Raw genomic sequence first — 21,934 nt, 5'->3', positions numbered from 1 at the left:
GAGAAGCTGGAAGGATAGATCCGTCCTGGTTGACACTACCATCCTGGTAGCAAAACTCAAGAAACTGCTTTTGAGCTGAGGAGTATACCCATCGAGTTCAAGGAGCAAGACCGTTTGTGAGATAGAAATTGCATTTCTCTGTTACAGAGGCTGCAGGAGATCCAAGAGGTCCCCAGGGATTTCTGTGGCTTCTGCATTGGGTGCCAGGCGATGAAACTTCTGAAAATTAAAACGTGAGAGTGCATCAGTTACCGGGTTAAGCTTCCCTGCTACATGAGTGGCTGTGAATGAAAAACTATGACATGCAGTGAGAATGGAAATATGACGTAGCAGGGCCGTCAGGTTGGGGTCACGTGAGGTCCCAGATCAGAGGACGTCAACGACTACTGTGTTGTGCGAGCAAAATTCCACTCGCTTGGAAGACCACTGAAAACCCCAGAGTGCCGCTGCCACCACCATTGGGAATAACTCTTTGTACGCCATGGACAAAGATGCTTGAGCTGACAATCAACTGCCAGCGAACCATTCGCAGTCAAAGATAGTCCCGTGGCCAAGTGTGCCTGCCGCACCCGAGGACACAAGAAAATCAGGTAGTGGTGCTCATTGAGGGGAAAGGAAGAAGCTGGTACCATCCCAGGAGTGAAAGAATTCCCGCCACCAGGAGAGGTCCAGGTGAAAATCTCTGTTAAGACGAATTGGATGGTCGTCCCATTTAAGGCTGCCAAAAGATTGATCATCCGACGCAGAAATGTGGGGCCCTGCGGGACCACTTTGCAAGCATGGTGCAGATGACCAATAAATGATTCCAGTTCCATCCGCTTGCAGTGTATTTTGGTAGCCAATCATCCAGCAGGCTGGTAATGCAGTCAAATTTATCTTTGGGTTACCTGGCCTGGAGAGTAAGCGAATCCAGTTTGATGCCCAGGACCCACAGTGTGAAAGTCATGTAAGTAATGCTTGATAAAACCAACATTGTAGTTGTGTCTGAGGATCCATGCAAGTAAATCAGCGATGGTCGTAAATATGGAAGGAGCCGAGCGCAGACCAAAAGGCAAGGCCAAATCAACAAAGAAATTATCTTTCCAACACATTCCGAGAAGAAAACGGTCCTCAGGGTGAACAGGTACAATACGATAAGCATTCTCAATGTCAAATTTTGCCATCAAGGCTCCACGTCCAAATCCATAATCCCATCAATGACGTCATCCACTGACTTGTACTGTACTGGACTGGAAAGATAGAGTATTAGACGCCATTTTCCCGGCTGATGTTTCTTGGGAGTCACACCAAAGGGACTAATATGGAGGTTTGTAAGAGGTGGTGTGGGAAAAGTTCCAGCTATTCTTCCTTTTCCCATTTCGGCCAGCAAGTAATTATCAGTCACCTCAGGCTGGAGTAAGGCTGAAGACATGTTCTGAGATGCGGATCTAAGGGACAGTGCTGCTGGGTTGAAGCCCAAAAGCCATGGCGGAGACCTGTAAGGACATAATCAGTCACTGAGCGGTCGAGATGTCCCAGTAACTCCAACTCCAACTTGCCTGTGTTGATGGGGGTGATCATTGATGGACGCCGAAAAGGGGAGAACCGCCCTGCAAAAGAAGGGCTTACACTCTGGTTTGGGCTAACTCTGGCAGGCAAGAGAGAATGAATTGTAGGAGGAATCCCTGATGGGGGATTAGGCTCAGAAGACAAGCGAGGACCTCCAACCAAGACAGCTGAGGGAGTGGAGTGATGCTCTTGTGAGGTAACAGGAGTGTGACCATGCCGTCCCGAAAAAACGTGGGGAGACAGGTGGCTGGGCTGGGAGGTCCTGCTAGGCATGTCGAAATTGTTGACTGCAGGAATAGAACCCAAATCGTCTGTAAACAAATAACTGAACAATGGCCCACTACCATAGGGATGTGTGAACGAGGAAAAACACAAACAGGGCCAACTGGGCGATGAGTGCCCACAACTGGAACTTGAACTGGAACGTAACAAACTGGAACAAGAAACCACAGCTTGGGACCAAAGCCACTAGAACTATGTACAGAATGATGAGGAGAGCTGGGGGTCACTGCCCTGGCGTTTTTTTCTGCTGGGGGGTGACCAAGACCAATGTTCCCCCTGTGTAGACTGGTAAGGGCAGGCTTGCCTTCGGTGCTCCCCGCTGCAAACCTTGCAGGCATGGCAAAACCGACAACGGCCAAAAAGGCAACAACATTTTCCTGTGTTCCAGGAATGGCAAAACTGGGATGAATTGGGATTGTGGTCCTGACTGGGAAGGGATGACGATAATCTGAGCTGACAAGAGCACCAAAGTATGAAGATTGGACAGGTCGTGGTTCATCTTGGACCAATCCCTTAGACTAGATTCTGCAGCCTCTTTTCGAAAGGCTGTATCATATTGTTGCCATGATCATCCCGGAAATTTTTTTGACATCTGGATTATTAATAACTTGTACTGTGACAGATCTGGCCATCTCAATGGCTGGGAGGCACAGAGAACAAGCGAGTAGATGGTGAATGCTTCGACCCAGGTGAGAATATCCTGAATTTCGATTGTTCGTCTGCGCGCCGGGGAGACAAATAGTTTCCCGTCCAAGAATGTTTGAGTTTCAGTCTCATTAATCTTGAGATTATCTTGGAGAAGGTCGGCGAGTTCAACGAATTGGCTGCTAATAATCTTGCTAACGAGTTTGTTGGGAATGGGGGTATAGCCGGGGCCAATGACGAAATCTCTTCCAATGAGCGGGGCTGAGTTAGAAATGGCTGGAAAAGAAGAGGCAACATGGCCCCCAATTATGGTTGACTGGGAACACGCTGAAGAAGCTAGGGATGGGAGGCCAAAAATCGGGTTTGAATAAGTGCAAAAGGTGGAAACGAAACAAGGAACAGAGATGTTACCTGTAGAGGCAGCTGGGTGCTGTTGTTGGTGGCCTGGAGTTTGAGAACGTGACGCCGCTGTGGATGAGCTGAATGAACAGCTGACTGTGTGACTTGTGTTCGACGGTACACTTTGAGACTGAACCTGAATCGCCGCAATAATTCCGGGTAAACAATCCGATTGGGCTTTAGACTTGGCCTGGGCCAGCGTATCCCCACAGAGATGCGTAGCAGCAGAAGATGTACTAGTCGACACACTCGGCAAAGTGGTTGTTGACGTTGTTGTAGTCGAAGAAGAAACTGGCGAAGATGTAACCGGCCACTTGTCAGTGGAAAGGCTGTTGTTCGTCTATCAAGACATGATTCGTTGTTGGAGGGAAGCAGAAAACTAAGAAAGCGCTCACACTGAAAAACAATCGCTTAAAGAAACGCAAACGCCGCACAACGCTCTTCCTTCTCTCTGCTGAGGCCGCGTGACCTACGTGAGGCTGTGCACATATGCCTGCGACCACTGACCACTAAGCAAACCGCTCCATCAGGGACCCCGATGCACAGGAAAACCAGCATCTCTTTGTTGTCAACTAGGTCAAATTGTATTTAACCACATGTAATAACTATTTTTCAAAAAGCTACTGTAATGGACACTTAAATTAGCTCTTTTCTTAGAGTGAGCCGTGGTGGTTAATTGCATTTGACAAGTGGGGGAACGCAGCACTAATGCAGACTTAAGTGAGATTTATTGGAATGACCGACCAACTGATCTTGAGACATTTCGTATCCCCGCAGCTTTTGCAGGGGCAAATGACATCACTACCAGTTGCAACTCACTTAAGATAACTCACTTCTTGCAGACAAGGAAGGTGTGTGATCAATTTGAACATCTTCTGACAGTGTACAAAATGTACCTTCCTCTGGCATACTTACTACCTGGTTGCATCTACCACACTGTTCGATTTCTCCCACTGCAGCTATATCAGCCAGGCAGGACTCATATCCACTCTTGTCTTGCACATCAACAACCTTGTCAAGAAACTCATCTCTAGCCTCAACCCTGGTAACCTCATCTTTAGTTCCACCACTAACCATATCAGGCTCCACTGACTCCACCTCCCCACAGGCTGGTGCTACCGGTTCACTTTCCTCGCTTCCACCTTGAGGTTCTTCCACTGACCCCCCAGCAACTGGTTACTCCAAGGGTTCTTCCTGCCTTCTTTGATACAACCACAGATTGTTTAAATGAAGCACTTGAGATCTCCTGGAATGCCCCTTGAGTTTCTCCACCGGATATGTGATGTCCGTGACACGCTCCACTACCTCAAATGGGCCCTCCCACTTCCCATGGAATGTGTTTGCTTCACCCGGCTTCAGCTGTGGAGTGTAACGTACCGTACTTATTCAGCTATAAGCCAAGCGATTTTTACACAAATCCACACTCTATTTGGTCAAATTTGAAGCCGTAGAAGGGGTCTCGGCTTATAGCCGAGTATTTTTGATAAAAAGAATTTTCTCAGCAAATTGAAACAGTAACAAATGAATGTGTATTCACTTACAAGCAGAGCTAAATTACTTGTAAAATGAAGAGAAGTTGTTGTTGGTTTAATATGGACATTTATTATTTGGTGGCTTGTAAAGGAGCCGTTTGTGTTGTTGTGTGATCAGGATCGATCTTATTGCTTGTCTTCTTCCTCGCTGTCTGTCTTGAATATGTCGTCCATTTCCTCGTCTTCACTTTTTTTTTTCTTCTGGAATATTATCGTCGAAGACTGCATCGTCTTCTGTGCCATCGAGTGCGATGTAGAGATGCCACAAGTCTTGAACGAACGCCTCACCATCTCCTCGGGAATATTGCGCCAAGCCTGTTTTACCCATCGAAGGAACGAAGATTCTGGGAACGAGATTGCATCATCTGTTGACACAGATCGTGTGAAGAAGCGTGTCACATGACACCATAGCAAACTTGAGACGAAAGGGCAAGTGGATTTCTTGTTTAAAGCAACATTTTCCAAGCAAAAAAAACCATATGCATTAAAGGGAAAATCTTACCTTGACTTCTTTGCTCTGAAAACCACGCCAAAGGTTGTTGATCGAGCTCGGGATATGCTCCCCGATAAGCTCCCCGTTGAACAGATTTGCCTGATCTTTGCTCCAGTGACGGAACCATCGACTCGCTGATGCCGTATTCTCTGGCAATCTCGGAGTTATTTTCTACAGCTTCTGCTTCGGCGACTATTTTAATGGGGACATAGTTTTTCAGTGAGTGATTAACCCATTGACGCCCAGGGGTTCCCCATTGACGAGTAAAATCATCTGGCGTTAGACAGAGTAAAATACTGAGTCTGGCCGGTTTGGGCTGGTTTGGACGTCAGAGGGTTAAGTTTAAAGGCGAAGTTGTAAGGTTTCCAGTTGAATAACTTTTTATAAAACCCCTCGCTTGTAGGAAGACATGTTTCCAGTGAGGTCAGTAATTGTTAATAATATTTGTCACCTCACGATCACGTCACTTGTTTGTTTCTAATATTTCGTGTTCATTTTATTGCTTTGAGTATAATTTTTCAGTCAATGTCAATTTGTATTTTAAAATTACAAAAATTTGATAGTCGATAATACATATCAAGACCTAAAAATAATGGGTCTTGGCTTATAGCCTCGCATTATGCATTTACAATTTGTGTCAATCAAGTTGATTTTTTGCATAAGAAGTTTGGGGTCTCGGCTTGTAGCGGAATAAGTATGGTAGCACTAAATCACCAGTCTGAACACCATATGTTTTACACCCTTGTCGTAGCAATCTTTCTGCCAACGCTGAGGTGCTTGCGGGCTTTCCCTCATGTCACAGTATGCAGTTTCCAGTTTGCTCATTGTCACTCATTTCTGCTCGTGGAAATCCCACCGCTGCCACCAATGTAATAATCATCACACAGCAAAGGGTCCAGACAGTTGCTGAAGTCATTTAAACAGTTTTAATCCAGTGGCCAAGAACACACAATTAGTACTGAGAACTGAGATCAATCAGTTCTACACAACACATGTTGTTTTTCAACCTAATCCTATGCCATGTATCTAGCACGAAATGTCCCATTACATTGCCAATTACCCCAAAAGCATAATTAGATTGTGCAGGCACAACAACACTTATGTAAGTAAAAATGTTACTCATAACTTGGCCTATTATGGATATTAATTTTTTTCTTTTGTTGTCTCTAGGACCTCAGAGGAACTCTTGTAGTTCTGACACTTCGTATGCAATGGAGGTATGGCAAATAATAATTAATAATTGTTTACTTCAGTCATTACACCATATACGGTTTGTTGTTGCCTGGGAGACATATGGTATCCTTTATTTTTTGTTGCAACTTTCTGTTCAACAAATTCCACAAGAATTGCCGGCAAATTTCATTACGGTACTGTAGGTTTGAGTTATTTACACATTGAAAGATGGGCTTCACAGTCATTCGAATTTGGTACTCTAGTTTATCCTTCCATACACTCTTGAAAACCTTGTATGTTAATTCCATCATGCATGACAAATTCGAAGATAAATGGTAGTCATGCAACAAAGTGACAGAACTGATGATAATTTAACAGTAAGCACCCCTAGAAAACACCTAGCTTTCAAGTCTACTTTTGAGTGCTCATGGATGACATTGGTTGACTAGCATTGAAGGAGAAAAGGAATTTGCCCTTAGGAAAGCACTCAAATTGCAATACTTTCATTATCTGGAACATTGCCTTTTGCCAGAAACTGAGTTCCTCATCCCCGAAATTGTTATGAGGAGGTGTGACTGGCTTTGTACAGTTACACAAGAAAGTCTGTGGTAATATTTATTTATAGAATCCTTGCTTTTATATGTTAACCCATGGACACCTCAAATGCCCTAGAATGCCCCCAGTTAATGAGTAAAATCTGTCTAAATCTGTAAGTCTCACCCCCAGTGGTCAATGGGTTAATCAAGAGCTTCCCATAGGGGGTTGCAGTTTGACTGATCAGTGTACATGTATGTTGGAGGTAATGGTCCTTAATTTTTGTCATAGGTTAATAACATACAGAGCAGTTCAGCTTCGGAGGCTGACAGTGGTGTGCTGGAATTTTTAAGTGGTAACTGTAGTATTTTTGGTTTTTGTCAATCAGGCTATTGCACTACTCCAATGCAAAATTACTTATATAAGCACAAGTGGATCAATTAGAATTCACTTAAGAGGAAGTTGGCAACTGGAACATTAATCTGGCTGCATCTGCAGCCCTTTGTTTTGCATGACCATGGTTTTGCTTTGTATGTAACTGCAGTTGTTTACAGAGACAAATAGTAAAATTTATGATATCCATGCAATAGTCAGAAATGTGCAGAATGCACAGCTGCTGGTATCAAATTTCAATCCACAAATGCTGAAAAAAATACAATCTACATTTCCAGAGAAAAAGGGAGCCGTAAGAATGAAAACTTTTTGCGTATAACAGGTTGAAATTTTAAGGTTTCAGAAATTATTAATAATTTGAGTTCCTCTTGTCTTGGTTGGCATCATGCACATGCTAAAACGGTTAATATTTTTTGTAAACTCAGTGACAGGCTGTGCACACCTTAAGTTGATTGACAAAATAGAACTGTGAAAGTTCTGGAGTTTGCATGAAGCATGCCAATCCCAAAAAAATTTGGTCATTAGTCAGTTTCAGGGATATTGGGCTAAGAGTTTGTCAACAAAGTGATCTAATTTGTAATCTGACATAAAATTGTATGTGAAAATGGAGAGCAGTACTAATGTTTGTGGAACTGAGTGAGTTACAAAAAAATAGTTTGTCACAGTTTTACTGGACCAGTGTTATCTCTTTCCAAAAATTAATATCAAAATGCGAGAAAAACAGGTAAATTTAGGCATTTGCTATAAATGAAATAACAGTTATGTCAGGGCATTTGGTATTTGTGTTTTTACCTCTATAGTTACTCAAGAATGGATCTGATATGAATAATTTCTAACCCCTTCTTGCAGCTACCAGTTCAGATTCAAACAATACATGTATGCCGCAGGACCTTTGGGATCCAGATCTTATCTTGGTAATATATTATGGTATATACCTTCAATCCTGGCCATAAGTTGTTGGGACACCTTCCCTTTTGCGCTCTAAAACCCACAATTTCAACTACATGCTTGACGTTCAAAAAAAAAAGATGAATAGAAGTGAGTAGAATTGACCCCCCTCCCCCCTAGCAATGTTGAAAGAAAATGAAGCTATTTTGAAGACCAGATCAAATGCTGCTGCTCTTTAGTTTCAGGGGCACTGTCACGGTCTGTGCATGTTTGCACAGTAAATCGAAACTTGAAAAAGTTATCCTCACATTTTCAAGTTTAGGGAGGTGCAGGCAATATTTTGGCCACTGTTGCATGCAGATTTTAAGCTCTGAGTGTGCAAATCACTAGTGATTCAGTCTCCTCAAGAAAGCAAAGAAGAGCAGTCAAAATACCACTACGTCTACGATATAGAGAAACTTTTTAAGATGTGAATTCATGAGAAATTTGACGTATGGTGTAATCGGAGTGCAAGCCGTTTCACTATTAACGAGGATCGAAGTCCACCACATCATCATTTCTTGATTAAACTCATGGCCAATAGATGAGCTTGGGAACTGGTACCTTAAAGGTTGGCAGGGAGCCTGTGCACTTCAGGCCCAGCAGAGTATCCATGGCAACCCTGTGAGTGGGAACCACCCCTGCATGGAGCCACCAACTGGCACCATCACCTTGAAACAAGTTCAGTGGAAAAGTACTCATCTGACCCCATACTTACCAAGATTTGATATTCCTGAGCGTAGGGAGGGTGGGGAGCCTGAATCCACAAAGATTTGCTTTAAAGCACAATAAATTATTGATCTACAATGATCAACTCAAAGGCCAGCAAAATGCCACGCAAGCAAAGGGACAAAGATTGAAGCCCTGTGACCACCCCACATCATGTCATGTATGCTTATGGGAAATCCACTGACTGCATTGGCTTGATATTAACTTTGCCTACATGTAAATTGCATTTGACCACATTAAATGCTTACTCTCTTCGCCCTAAAATGTCTATTTGAATATTTTCATTTAGATGAGAGGAACTGCATGCACTAGTTGTGTTTATTTGTTGCATGAATTATAAAACTGCAAGTGGTGGGTAAAACATGGCTGAATTAGATGAGTGCCCCAAGGAAAGAAAAATATCAGGCAGTACCAACACCTGTGTTCTTTTTGTCTTGGTCTATCTCGTCAGGACAATAAAATTCACTTTTCCTATGGTAACTATCGTCAGAATCCATGTTGACTTATAAACTGTTTGTAACCTAAGTCAAACTAAGTTGTAAACAAAGATTCAATGAAATGCAGCCATGGTAAGTGGCCTGTTGTTGGTTCATCACACAAGCTCATGCAACCAGGGCTAGGATTCTGCCTGGGTTGGTGGGCAAGATTTTGCCCTCTCCCAGGATTTGGGTGCTCTTGCATTGAGGAAAAAAACTATTATGGGGCACACCTTTTCCTTTTTTGGCAAGTATGTCAGCATATAATGACTGGTTTTGAACCATTGTGTCAGTAGCACTAAAAGAACAACTAACAGAGCTACCAAACACTTTGAAGCCCTAGCATACTGGAAAATAGATCCTATGGCAAAAAGTTGATGGGTTTTGTTGGAATGCATTTTACTGAATAAAAAACTTTTGGTAAACAACTTTTTTCATTGTTTTTTTGTTTAGTCTCAGTTGACTATTGTCAATGATCAGTCTCCTATGGAAGTGACAGGTGAATACAGATACAGTGAATAGGCCCATTATTGGATAAGACAGAGTGTACTGTAATAATAATTAAGGCATCATGTTGATCAAGGAGGGCGCTACCATTAATCTGACAAGGCCAAAGGCTTGGGGATGTGTACACATAGCAAATGGGTGACTAGAACAGAGAGTACAAGGACCTTGAGTGCTAGAAAGTAGAAAGATCTCCTCAGCCCAGTTTCAGTCTGAAAGCAATACCTTAAACTACCACATAATGACAGCGACATTGCCACTGCTTCTGATGTCAAAATCTAACTGTTATTTTTAGGCCTATTGCGAATCTCAATGGCATTTTTTTGGTTCAGTAGATTTGAATTTCTTTCTCAACAGTTTTCCTATCTAATTTAAGGTTTCAATCCTTTTCTTGTCAGCCATTTGGGTGCCCTCTCATTAGTTGTTTATGATCCAAGTCTATTTTATGTGGTTGTCAACCTATACATGTAGTTATTTGAGTGGGCTTGTACCATAATCAAAACAAACACATTAATCCCAAAATAATAAAAGCTTATGTCTGCTTATTCAACAGAGAGCACAGTTGAGCAAATTAGGCAAGTAGGGGTGAGTACCAATTTATTATTATTCGAAAACAAGTCATTGCAACGCTATGCAAGTTGTGAATTGCGTTGAGTTGCAAAGCTAATTTTAATCCTCCAATCCTCAAGATGGGTGCTTACCAATTAATTTAAAAGGATTATCTTGTAACATTTTGACTTGGTTTATTTTCTTTTTCTCACTTAATAGACAGACTGGAATGGCACTACAACAGCAGCTGCTGGTGTCAACACCATATTTCAAGATTATTCAGGAGGTATTATTGTTTTCTTTTTTTTCGTCACAAGGGTTCCTGTATTTGGTACTAGAGTGCAGGTTTCATGAAATTCAGGCCTCAGACCCTCTTGTAGACCACTTTCATAAATGGCGACCACTTTTGTATTCTTTTGTCGTTATGTTAATAAGACCTACTGCCCTCATTTTGAAACAAAAATTCTTTTGAAATTTGGTCGTTGTAGCAAGGCTAAGAAAGGCTTCCCGTACGAAAATTCTGGGCGAGACGCGGGCGAGATTTGGGCCATAAAAAGTCTCGCTGATGAGCAATACAGAGCCTGACGATAATCAGCCTGACAGGAGCGATAAAAATTGAACGATAAATAAGCGAGAATGGAGCGGGACATTTGTACTACTCTGACATTTGGACGATATTCTGAGCGATAAACGGGCGAGATTCAGGTCCATAAAAAAACAAAAATCACGCTAATGAACAATACATTTTTATGTGCGTGACGTTAGTTTATGGCTTATAATTTCGGGTGTTACGAAAACTAAGACCTAAGACCTGGTCTTAGCTTTCGTATTACGAAAACTACAACCCTGCTCTTAGTTTTCGTACGAAAACTAAGACCCTTTGTTAATAGCGGTAATTACGGCAAAGAAACCCGGGAAAACTTACCGCTACTCAAAGATTTGGGCGCTGTACATGTATGTTGTTTCCTCACACGATTAAGTTTAAACAGACACAACGCCATGAGAAGCTTGAATGTTGTGCGACCTTGCGCGACAGAAAAAAAAGTGGCATTTATTGGCACGGAAACTAAAGATAGGGTCTTTTGGAGAACGAGAAACTCTGTCTGTTAAACCTTTGGTTATAGCAAGAGTCCATGTTTTGGTTGTAACCACTAAAAATGTGATACACGCATTCTTCTGTCAGCACACATCTTCCAGTTTCAAAACAAGTCCACAATTTAGCCGTAAGTCACGCAAACAGTAAACGGATGCCCGTAGATGATCAATTTTATTATGATGCCTGATAGGGGACTGAAGAGTTTTACATGTAAGACATAAGTTTCTCCGTATTTATCTGCCTCACAAGCTTATTTCTCAGCTTATTACAATGAGGATATGAAGTATCATCTGTCAGGGGGTGAGGGTACATCGCGCTATCCTGGTACTTTGACGCATTATTTATAAGAAACATTGAAATCAGTATAAACAGAAACAAAATAGGCCATAATTGAAACTATGCCTACTTTAATAGTGCCATTATAAATTATAAACTAGAAAATCCCCTGCCTGCCACTCCCCCCACCCCAATAGACAGTACCACTGTTTTTTGTTTGCGTGACTTACGGCGACATTGTGGACTTGTTTTGATACTGGAAGCAAAATAACAAATGTGTATCGACAAAATAATTCTTGTATCACATTTTTAGTGGTTACAACCAAAGGGTTAACAGACTGAGTTTATCCTTATTCGAAAGATACTATCTTTAGTTTCCGTGCCAATAAGTAAGCGAACGATCCTCGACCGAGACCAACTGCAGTAAACATGACCCTTGTCATCATTGCGTGGGCAGTCATGTAAGACAGAAACATGTTTCAGTTTAAGGTAACTTAAATAAAAAGAATGTACCAGCTTTTAGCATGGAACAAAATGCGACTGAAGTCATTCAAAGTGTCCATAATAAGGTAGGCATGTTAGTAGCCAGGTTTCCACAGTGATCTGTGATCAGATAGCGAGGTCGTTTCTAGTTTCTCATTTATTTTAAATCTTCATACATTGTTTAAAATCTATTTCATAAAAGACAAAATTGTTTCCAGCAATATTAATTAGAGCAAATAAATGCTGTTTTGATCTGGTTGATTACTGTCCTAAATGGGAAGAAAAAGCTCTGCATCTGTGTAGAGATTCAGATGTTTGGGGAAATGCACAGTTACGTTAAACTGAAACGCGCGCCAAAAGCGGTTACAAATATTTAATTATCGATAGCCAAAACTCAAACATTGCTCTTCCCTATTAAAGGTTTTCCGTCCAGCGACAAGCAATTCCTATCATTAAAAAATTATTCTCCGTTTTGGGCAAGCAGGATAATGCTGTCTTGAGGTAGCTACATGTACATGTAGATTGCTTCTCCTGAACGTGCTAAGCTATTTGAACTTACCTCTCCGGATGCGGGTGGGTATCACGCTAAATGTATCACTTGGAAAAAATATCCAGCCATATACGTATTTTAGCTCAAAATTCAGAGAGATAAAAAATGGTTTGCTCACTTTTTACCCGGGGACGGACTACACGTACAGAAATGCAGCAAATAATATAATACATTTAGAACGACAGCCAGATTTAAGTAACTGATTTGCATTTTTGAGTACTCCCTGATCTATTTCTACTAATCTTTTCTTATCAAATAACAAGTAGGGAGCACTTATGTATCGAATAACAAGTGAGTAGCCTGAGTTTCGCCGATAATACAGCGTGACAAATGTCTTGTTACTGCGGCATAAATGAATAAACTGGGGTTTCACTGTTTCTCGCTCACTCACGCCACACTATCGGCGATAATCGAACCAAACTAATGTCTGGCTCAGTCGCACAAGCGCGACAAAATGGTTGTCTTGCTTTGTCTCGCTCAGTTCTTGCCTTAAAAACAGCTTTATGGCCCGAATCGGGCCTGAATCTCGCTCATTCAGGCCACAAATTTTCGTACGGGTTATTAGAATTAAAACAAAAGAATATTTTATTTGGCCGCCATTATGAAAGAAGTCTATTCTGCTTAATTTTTGCAACTTTGTTGAGTTATAATTATAGTAGTGTTAGTCAATATCTGTCATTGATGGCTAGCCGCGGTCTTTTCAAATGTGAGGAATTGAGGATCAAAATATCGAAATTTAGAATGCTTAAAATTGTTCACACAATGGAATGACATACGGTACTTGAAATTTCATAAAATTTCATGAAGAATAATGTTTTTTAGAGAGAGATGTGTGTTGTGTGATATGTACATGTAATAGGACTACATGCTGTCCAATTTGGAAATAATTGGATGAGAAAAATTCTGAGGACAGCCAAAATTGGACGAGGCTGTAGGCCAAGTCCAATTTGGCAGTCCGAGGAATTTTTTCAATCCAATTATTTCCAAATTGGACAAGCATGTAGTCCTGTTACCTATTAATTATACAGCATCCAAAGAACGTCGTCAAGCTCGAGTTTGGGAATCTCCTCAACAGGGATCCATATTCATTTTTATCAAAGTTGTCAGCCGGGCAAGTACGTCTTATGACATACTTGCCCAGACAAATTTTGGGTTGCCTGGGCAAAAATGCGGAAGTATAATACTGTATAGAAAATGGTCAATAAAATTACTTGTAACTTGAGCATTCCCATTTTATTTTACACTCTCGTCATAAATTACGAATCTTGACTCTGGAGTGTTATGTTATTTGCACCGTGGGAACCCGATTTACAGTGGTCCATATCTGCCACGACAAAATGTACTTGAATGTTGCTTACAAAGTTACGATTCAACGACCCAAAATTTTCGACGTTCCTGTCTAGTGTCTTCCTTTTATATGCTACCAAGATGTTGTTTTCCAGTTCTTAAGCAGCAGGTTCTCCTCCACTTGTTTTCCTTTTTGCCGGAACACCTTGTAAGTGACCCCACATTATCAGCTGAGACCACAAGTCACCCTTTGCTCTTTTCCCTAAGATACATGAAAATTGAGCCTGCAATCGTTTCATGGAAAATACCGCATGGTCAATGATGGCGCCCAATGACTGAGGAAAGCTGCATGTTTGTTCCTTATTTTCTGGAAGTTTCCATTGAATGAAAAGCAATCAGAACGAAAGCAGAGTCTGTCTATATTATAGCTCTTGATGACATTCGTGAAAAAACATTAATTTTAACTTCACTCGTCCAACGGACGACCTTTGGAGCTATTATACTCGTCCGAACGGGTTTTAAGTTGTCTGGGACGACCGGACGACTGCGAATGTGGATCCCTGCCTCAAGCTTTCTCACTTCGCTTCTCTCAGCACGCCACAGGTCAAACACTTTAACCCAATTTTTTGTGCTTCTTTGGGTATTCTTGTTCTGATTATTCTCCCTCATCTCGAGTAAATCAGTAGCATCTATCTCTCGAAACCTAGCTGAAGACTCCATTTGAAACTCTGAGTCGTCAAAAAGGTGGAGAGAAAAGTCGGGAAATTCGGCCATTATCAACACAAAACAAACCTCTGTGAGCGATGATTGCTCGCTGATGTTTGAAAGCAGTGATAATAGCTGTAACCTGATTGGCCAATATTTGGTTCATTTATATTTATCTTGATTTTCATTTATTTATCCAGATTTTCCTCCAATTGGACGGTTTGTTCAAAGCTGAAGGAAACGTTCCGGCAAAAACTATCCAATTTATTTTAAATTTGGACAGTTGGCAAAAATTAATAAAAAATCCATCTGTTGGCAATATTGGATTTTGATGCAGCTATATAATTATTTTGGGTAATCAAATGGTGATGAGTGAAATCAGGGAATAAGTTCATGCGGGTTTTGTCCAAAATCAAATAATTTCATGAGTATACCTTGTGATTAGCTATTAATTATTGTAATATCGTGGGTGAGAAATTACGTTCATAAGACGCTAGGTTTTTTTGTTTTTTTTTATTGTATTGGTACCCCACGCTGGCCAGTTAGTGCGATTCACTGGCTTTTATAAAGCTTCCTGGCCACAGTTTTCCAGACTGAGTGGTTGGGCAAACTTTTGTCTGGACACATTACATCGGAATCTGTAACATTTTTAAACCTGGACGCAATTTTGGCACTGTAGAAAAAGTTGCCATGGCAACATTGTAATTTCACATGTGAAATTATAAATTAATGCTGAAATTTCACGACAAAAATAAGGAGTAATTTGTCACCCATGTATATTATTGTCGCAATATTGCGACTGGATTTAATGTCAAACATTTGGCCATGGCAGTTTCATGCAACAGTGACCAGGTGTTCTTAGGATGCACAATAATATTATTTTGTTATAACTGGCAAGCAAGAAGGGAATACCAGTAGTTTAAAGGCCAATGATTTTAAGGCCATGTTTAACAATTATTTGTTGATGTTATTTTGGTATCATATCATTTTGAAACTTGTCTCTACGCACTGTGAAGTTTATAATGTGGTTATCAATTACGTATGAATGATTTAATTTATTTTCAATTGTAGTGGCTCAAAGGCATACACACCCATCAGGGTCAGTTGAGGTAATAAGTCCTTAAACTGGTTATTTACAGGGGTCACACCAAATAGCAGAATGCAAATAAACGTAGTCAGCTTTATGGCCCATCAGTTTATGTGGCCCTCAAATTGCACTGTGACGAGGTCCTCAAAGATCACAATTTTTTTTTTGCTTACCAGTTGCAAGCACTGCATGTGTTTCTTGTCCACAAAGGAGTTTTTGGTTTTTTCCTAGACCACACTGTGTAGAGTTATTGTTTTACTCAGAGACACATCTTGCCTGGCTTATTTTATGTAAATGTGCTGTTTTTAAGGAGAGCATTAATAAAAAGATTTTTAATACTACTGTAGAAACTTGTAAAGCATGAGCTTATTCTGGGTGTCAGGTTTTGATTTCAACTATTCTTAAAGGTTTTTAATTCATTTTTATTGCTTTACTAAAATTTCATTTGTATATTCTTGATTCAAAATTTTGTGGATTCTGCATATGGAATTTTGAAAATAAAGATGCTTAATTAATTTTTCAGTACACTGATCACAAGCTAATTCACTTCCTCGATTTTAACAGACAAACCTCAATGAAACCTCTGACGGCCCTTCAGTGCCTAGTGGGTCTGATCTCAGAACAGTACCACTGCATCAATATGGTGACCATTATTCAGGTGGCAAGTGTTTTATTTTTTGCAATAAGGTTTTGCTCTCGCCCTAACCATATTTTTTGTACCAATTAAGAGATCAAAGATGTGATGGTCCTAATTATTTTGTGCACGGCCTCTATTGTCTGTCACAGGTGCTTCTACTGTATACTATATACTGTAGACCACCTGATCCTCTTGCTGTGGTCTAGATTTATATTAATAACAAGTTGTTAATATGCATGAAGGTGTTTTTCTGTTTTTGCCTTAATTTGTTTCGCTCGTTCTTCTGACTTCGTCATCATGTATTGGTTTGTAGCCATGAGGTAGGTTGGGGTGTCTCAGATTTTAGGGGTCCTGAAAGGGGATCCCTGAAAATGTTTCATGCAGCAAGTAGGGGTCCTCCAAATTTTTTAGATAATAAATGATTTCTCATCAGTAACCTCCCCCCAACAAGTTTTTGTGAACGCTCCCTAAGCTGTGAGCATGCCTTCGATTCCAATCTGGGAGATTCAGATGATCTTCCTGATTGGGTGCTCAAGGAATATTAATTTGCTGATATCCTCCAGTTGAATCCAAAGAAATACTGACTTGTTTTATGAGATATCCAGCTATTTACTACCATTTGCATCTGTCCTTGAAGTGTGGCTGTTTTTCAACGGGTGGTGTGTACATGCAAGTTCATTTGCTTGACTCAAATAATTAACTCAACATGAAATTTGTCAACAACAACTCGACTGATGAATTTTGCAGAAAAGATGTAAATTCAAAAATTATTTTTCTGTTGTGTTTATCATTACAGTGTGAAAATATTATAATGTCTTCAGTTCAGCTAAGACGATTTGCTGATAAGTTTAACAATAAAGATGCTGCTGATATTCACAAGTATCACTCGACTCTCGTTTACTAGTAGTAATGGACATGTTGAATTCTACCATTTCCGTACTGTTAATACTTGTAGTACAGGTTGCAGTACATGTGCTATAGGGAGGATACATGCTTGTGGGTGGGTAACCCACTACACCTACTGCTTCAGGGAAATGGACACCTGAAGGAAAAACTGCTGGATGTGGAGGTGACAAGAAGTCATAAGGGTAACTTGTGTTTACGCTATTTTCACCTGTAGACTCTTCCCACAGGCTTTCCCTGATGACCATTGCTAACTGCTGGGCCTCCTCCCCCTTATTTCTTGGAGCAGTATACAAAATTTGTGAAGGAAGCTTCTCAGCACTAGAACTGCTACATGCATGTGTACTACTGGGGAATTCTATACCATATGTCACTCAAGGGACGGCTTTGCTGGATTTTCATGCTTGCGGCTGCTGCTCCGCTTTGACCTAGAAAATGCAAGATAACCCAAATTATTGTCGGTAACAGCTTTCTCTAAAATATTTCCGATGTCTTGTTTTCGGGGTATCTTTCCTCTAAAGTTCTTCTTGCAGTATTCCTCCATGAGGAAAACATGTTTTCGTAATAATGACCAGTTTTTGTTGCCTTTTACAAGGTATGCCACTTTGTTCACTTGGAACAAGTCACTTTCAATGTGGTTTTTACTTTGTCTTTCATTCTTTCTATGGAACTTTTTTTACTTTCAAACTCTTTGACTAACTTGTTAAGCTCACTTTGATGTCTCTCGATTTGACAATGCATTTCTTTCATGTTGAGTTCACCAGGATGAAATTTTTCCTCTCCATACTGGAAGACAGAGGAGCATTTCCCACACTCGCACCTACACGCACAGTTTTCTAAATGCAAATGGCAATTTCTGCAAATATTTCCATCTCGTGGATCAGACCCACTGGTAACTCTTACTAGTTTCATTCAGTTTCATGTACTTTCTTGCATAGTTGTTGAATCTGGGACCTTTTTTGTTCTATTCTAGCTTTAGTGTTTATGGCATACCTTTCAATAGGAGTTCTTTCTTTGCATAAAGGCTTTTCATTGTCATCTGTAAGCATTTCAATGATTTCTGTTGTCGTTGTGGAAGCTTGCTCACCACTATCAATGCAATTGAGGATATTTCTCTTCAGAGAGACCCGGGCTGTGGCGTGTCCTTCAGTAGAGCTAGATTGACTAGATGGGTCAGCTCTCTCAACAGGTTTTGTTTTCACAAGGTGAAGAGCCCTTGAATACTCTTTGCTTGAGTTGCTGAATGTCTGTTTCTACGATTAGGTTTGATGTGGAAATGACCCTTGCAAAACAAATCTGGAATATTCTGGTTATTTCCAGAATTTTTCTTAGAATATGACAGAAAATATTTCTAGAAATTCCTAGAATTTACCAGTTTCCTTTTCTGGAAAATTCTAGAAAATTCTAGAATGTTAATGAAACATGCTAATGAGCTAATGAGGAAAGAAATTGCCAGCTTTATTCCAGAAATCATAATCTGGGATCAAATCAGGTTTTTTCCAGCTTTTTCCAGTTAGTTACAAATTCTGCTTTCTAGATTTTTCTAGAAAATTCCTGCATGCTATTAAATGAAAGCATGTGAAGATCATGTATTAATTTTCCAGCTTTTTTCAAGGATATTCCAGTGTTTCATGATTTTCCTCTGCCTTTTCCAAGCACTTAATTTTATTCCTTGAAGGCAATTCAGCCATTGGTAACTTTTTAAATTTATCACAAGTAACTTTACTAAGCTTCTTATTCTAAGCAGTCAATTATGCACAACAAAAACAGGCATCATGTTTTAGCTAGTGAAATGGAACCTTTACATAGCATAATTATGTAAAAGTATGTTATGGGGTTTTTGTGTCCAAAGATAAAAATAGTTTCAACATAGTTTCTACATAGATTCAAAACAGAAAATACACAACACATACATAATTATCCTGCTCCTATAAAATAATATTCCAGCAAATCAGAAATGTGCTGGAAACTACAAAAAATCGATTGTAGGCAAGCTATTAACAGATACTACCATAGCTCACAGACAAAAAAAATAGACGACAGATTTGAAAGCGGTTATATTTTTTTATTGCATGAACCTAAACATTTAATTCATGCCAAAATCTTTACAATGGGTTCTTGTTTTACATTTAAAAACAAAAAAAGCTTTAAAATATTTCAGATAAACCACAGAACTACATGTATATAGAAGTCTGCAAAGAGGGATCCCCAAATACATCAAACCATAACTGGTTAAGGAGACAGAATTGGCTGCTACAAGCATTTTTGTCTGCTGTAAAGGACCGTTCCCTGCTGTCCCATCAAAGAATTTTTTTCAGAAGTGTCTCTTCATACTCTTTCATGGCAACTAAAAAAAATACAGTACATTTACTTCAATGATGCATGTAGTGGTTCCTCTAAATCGCTGATAATTTCTATTACAATTAAAAGTGTGTGAAGAGTAGACTCATAAGTTTGGGTCTCTACTTACAAACGTCCATAATAGCTTTCTCAGGCATTTTCTGCATTGATTACCATAGTAAAGTGACAGAAATTAGTGTTTTACAAGAAGGAATCAATTGTCAATCGTATACAATCATGTAATTTGCTTAAGCCAAGTTGAGTCTCCTTGCTTCACAAATTGACTCGATGGTGTGAAAATGTGAATTCTACATGCATGTAAATCGTTCGTCATTTTGAAGACAATAAGGCATCAAATCAAATGTTATTCGCTTCACGTTAACGCTTACCTTTTTACTTGAGTTGTTGTAAGCATTTCCTTGCCTGGATCAGCATTTAAAGAGTAAAACTAACAAAAAAATCGTCACCACAAAAGCGTGATCGTAGATGAAACGTTTCAACCGCGCGAAACCTGTAAGAGCTGGACTGGTTACTCCTGACTGCTGACCAAAACGAAAAGGACTCACTAGTTCCCAGTCCGGTCTCTCACGTGTTATCCAAGATGGCGGAAGATGACAAGGAGCAAGATTTGAAAGATACTGGAGTTCATTGAACGGATTAAGTGCTGACTTGGAGTGTTTAATTTTCGAGAGTAATGCATCATGTTCCTTTTGGAATAAGGCCGATTATGAGACTCAGAGAGCATCAAACAAGGTAATCCGTTCATTGGTTTTTCTCACAATCTACATGTATTGAATACATCGGAATAAAAGCTTTCTTTTTTATTTCTCCGTGTACAGAGTGCTTTTATTTTCAAAGTTTGGAGCCTTTAAAGGACATTGCGTAAGCTAAGTAAATGTATTAACTCGAAAGATATCACATTCACATTCATAAGCTATATTTCAGAGAGCTATGTGACCTTTAAATAGTATTGCAATATTAATGGCATAATATTATGCTTTACACAGACTGAACTATGTAATGTAGCAAGTTACATAGTTATTACATAGCACGTAAGGAGCAGTAAATAGCCTTTATATAGCTCAACATAGTTATATGATAAACTTTACATAGCCTTCACATATGTCTGGTTCTACAAGGGAATTTTCTTCTTAAATTTTATACATAATAAGAAACTGCATGCTAAACATTTCTTTAACTTTTTATCTGAAAAGAGTTGAATTTATAGAATAAACTATAAATTTATTTCATTTGAGAAATGTTAAAATTGTTAACAAGCTGTAGACTATTGCTGAGTTTATTTCCAGTTTCCTGCAAGAAATGAAGACTGGAAAAAACTGTCATTTTCTGGCAGCACCTGATAGATGTATCAAATTCAAGCTATTTCCAGCTTTTGAAAGAACCCAAAACTTGCAAAAACTTGAAAACAATTTCTGGAATAAAAGCTGGAATTTGATTCTGGAATAAAGCTGTCACATTCTAGAAATTTCCAGAAATTTCCAGAACCTAACAGAAAGCTTGAAATTCATTTTGCAAGGGAATGGCAATTCTCAGGCTAATTGGATTGTTATTCAAACCTACATACTCTCCTTCGTCATTTTCATACAGTGTCCCAAACGTTCAAAAATGCAGCTTACGAGTATTACTCGTTATGGCATTGTTCAACTCGTCAACAGTTTTTGGCGGATTCATGAGAAAAACCTTCTGGTGTGACCAATTTCAACTTGCACTTGCATTTCTGACTCCATAGTTGCTTCGGGCATTAACCTGCCTACACTTAATGTGAAGCTTGAAAACATGCACAGCACTTGAACAAAACATGATCGTTTGGTGCCAGAAACGTTCTCAATTTCATGGCCTGGCCACAAACGTTTCATTGGCCAAACTTGACAGGTAGGAGACTAAAGCACTAACATTTGAAAAGTAAAACTACGCGCAAAATTTGTCACACTTCAAGAATGAACGCAAATGGTAGTATGCTTGAGGTTGATGGGTTTCAGTTTGGACGAGTTCTGCCAATTTTGCCAGGTGTTTCACAGTAGCCTCTCTGGCTACCTGTGGTGAGATTAAGGGTGCGTTCGATTGACCTTATTCCGGAATAAGAATACGTGGAGTGATGATTTAAAACACTACGTGTGGCATTTTGCAGTAACAAGGATAATAAAGCTATTTTACTTTAAAATAGCATTTTAGCAAACGTTAGACAATATTAACAAGAAATCTCCGCAAAAACGAAGGATTTCTAACTTCTATTCCATGTATTCCTATTCGGGAATACGGCCAATCGAACGCGCCCTAAGTGAATTTAGTGGTGCATAATGAGGATTGTTTTCTCTCAATTAACCTACACTGGAAGGTACTTGAAACAGCAGTTATCACCCTGGCA

The 21,934-nt window shown here is 39.8% G+C and overlaps 1 protein-coding gene and 1 long non-coding RNA gene across 3 annotated transcripts in view; one reads left to right on the top strand and one right to left on the bottom strand.

Annotated features, from left to right (window-relative positions):
- The window catches only part of LOC137982626 (uncharacterized), a 63,575-nt gene that overhangs the window by 3,103 nt on the left and 38,538 nt on the right, over nt 1–21,934 (top strand). The window contains exons 3-10 of one of the 2 annotated variants that reach the window (XM_068829751.1): nt 6,070–6,116; nt 6,898–6,961; nt 7,849–7,913; nt 9,585–9,630; nt 10,189–10,220; nt 10,404–10,470; nt 15,653–15,690; nt 16,233–16,329. In XM_068829751.1, the coding sequence (XP_068685852.1) occupies nt 6,070–6,116; nt 6,898–6,961; nt 7,849–7,913; nt 9,585–9,630; nt 10,189–10,220; nt 10,404–10,470; nt 15,653–15,690; nt 16,233–16,329 (456 nt within the window). The remainder of the gene's footprint in view (nt 1–6,069; nt 6,117–6,897; nt 6,962–7,848; nt 7,914–9,584; nt 9,631–10,188; nt 10,221–10,403; nt 10,471–15,652; nt 15,691–16,232; nt 16,330–21,934) is intronic. The other variant, XM_068829752.1, reaches the window with a different exon arrangement.
- LOC137982627 (uncharacterized) lies at nt 19,253–20,296 on the bottom strand. The gene is made up of 2 exons (XR_011118769.1): nt 19,938–20,296; nt 19,253–19,555 (listed from the first exon to the last, which is right to left on the bottom strand). It is a non-coding gene; the product is annotated as an uncharacterized lncRNA (long non-coding RNA).

Source organism: Montipora foliosa, chromosome 13, assembly GCF_036669935.1.
Source record: "Montipora foliosa isolate CH-2021 chromosome 13, ASM3666993v2, whole genome shotgun sequence".
Lineage (NCBI taxonomy): Eukaryota > Metazoa > Cnidaria > Anthozoa > Scleractinia > Acroporidae > Montipora > Montipora foliosa.
The sequence above is the reverse complement of the archived record's forward strand: the minus strand, read 5'-3'. Positions and strand labels throughout refer to the sequence as shown.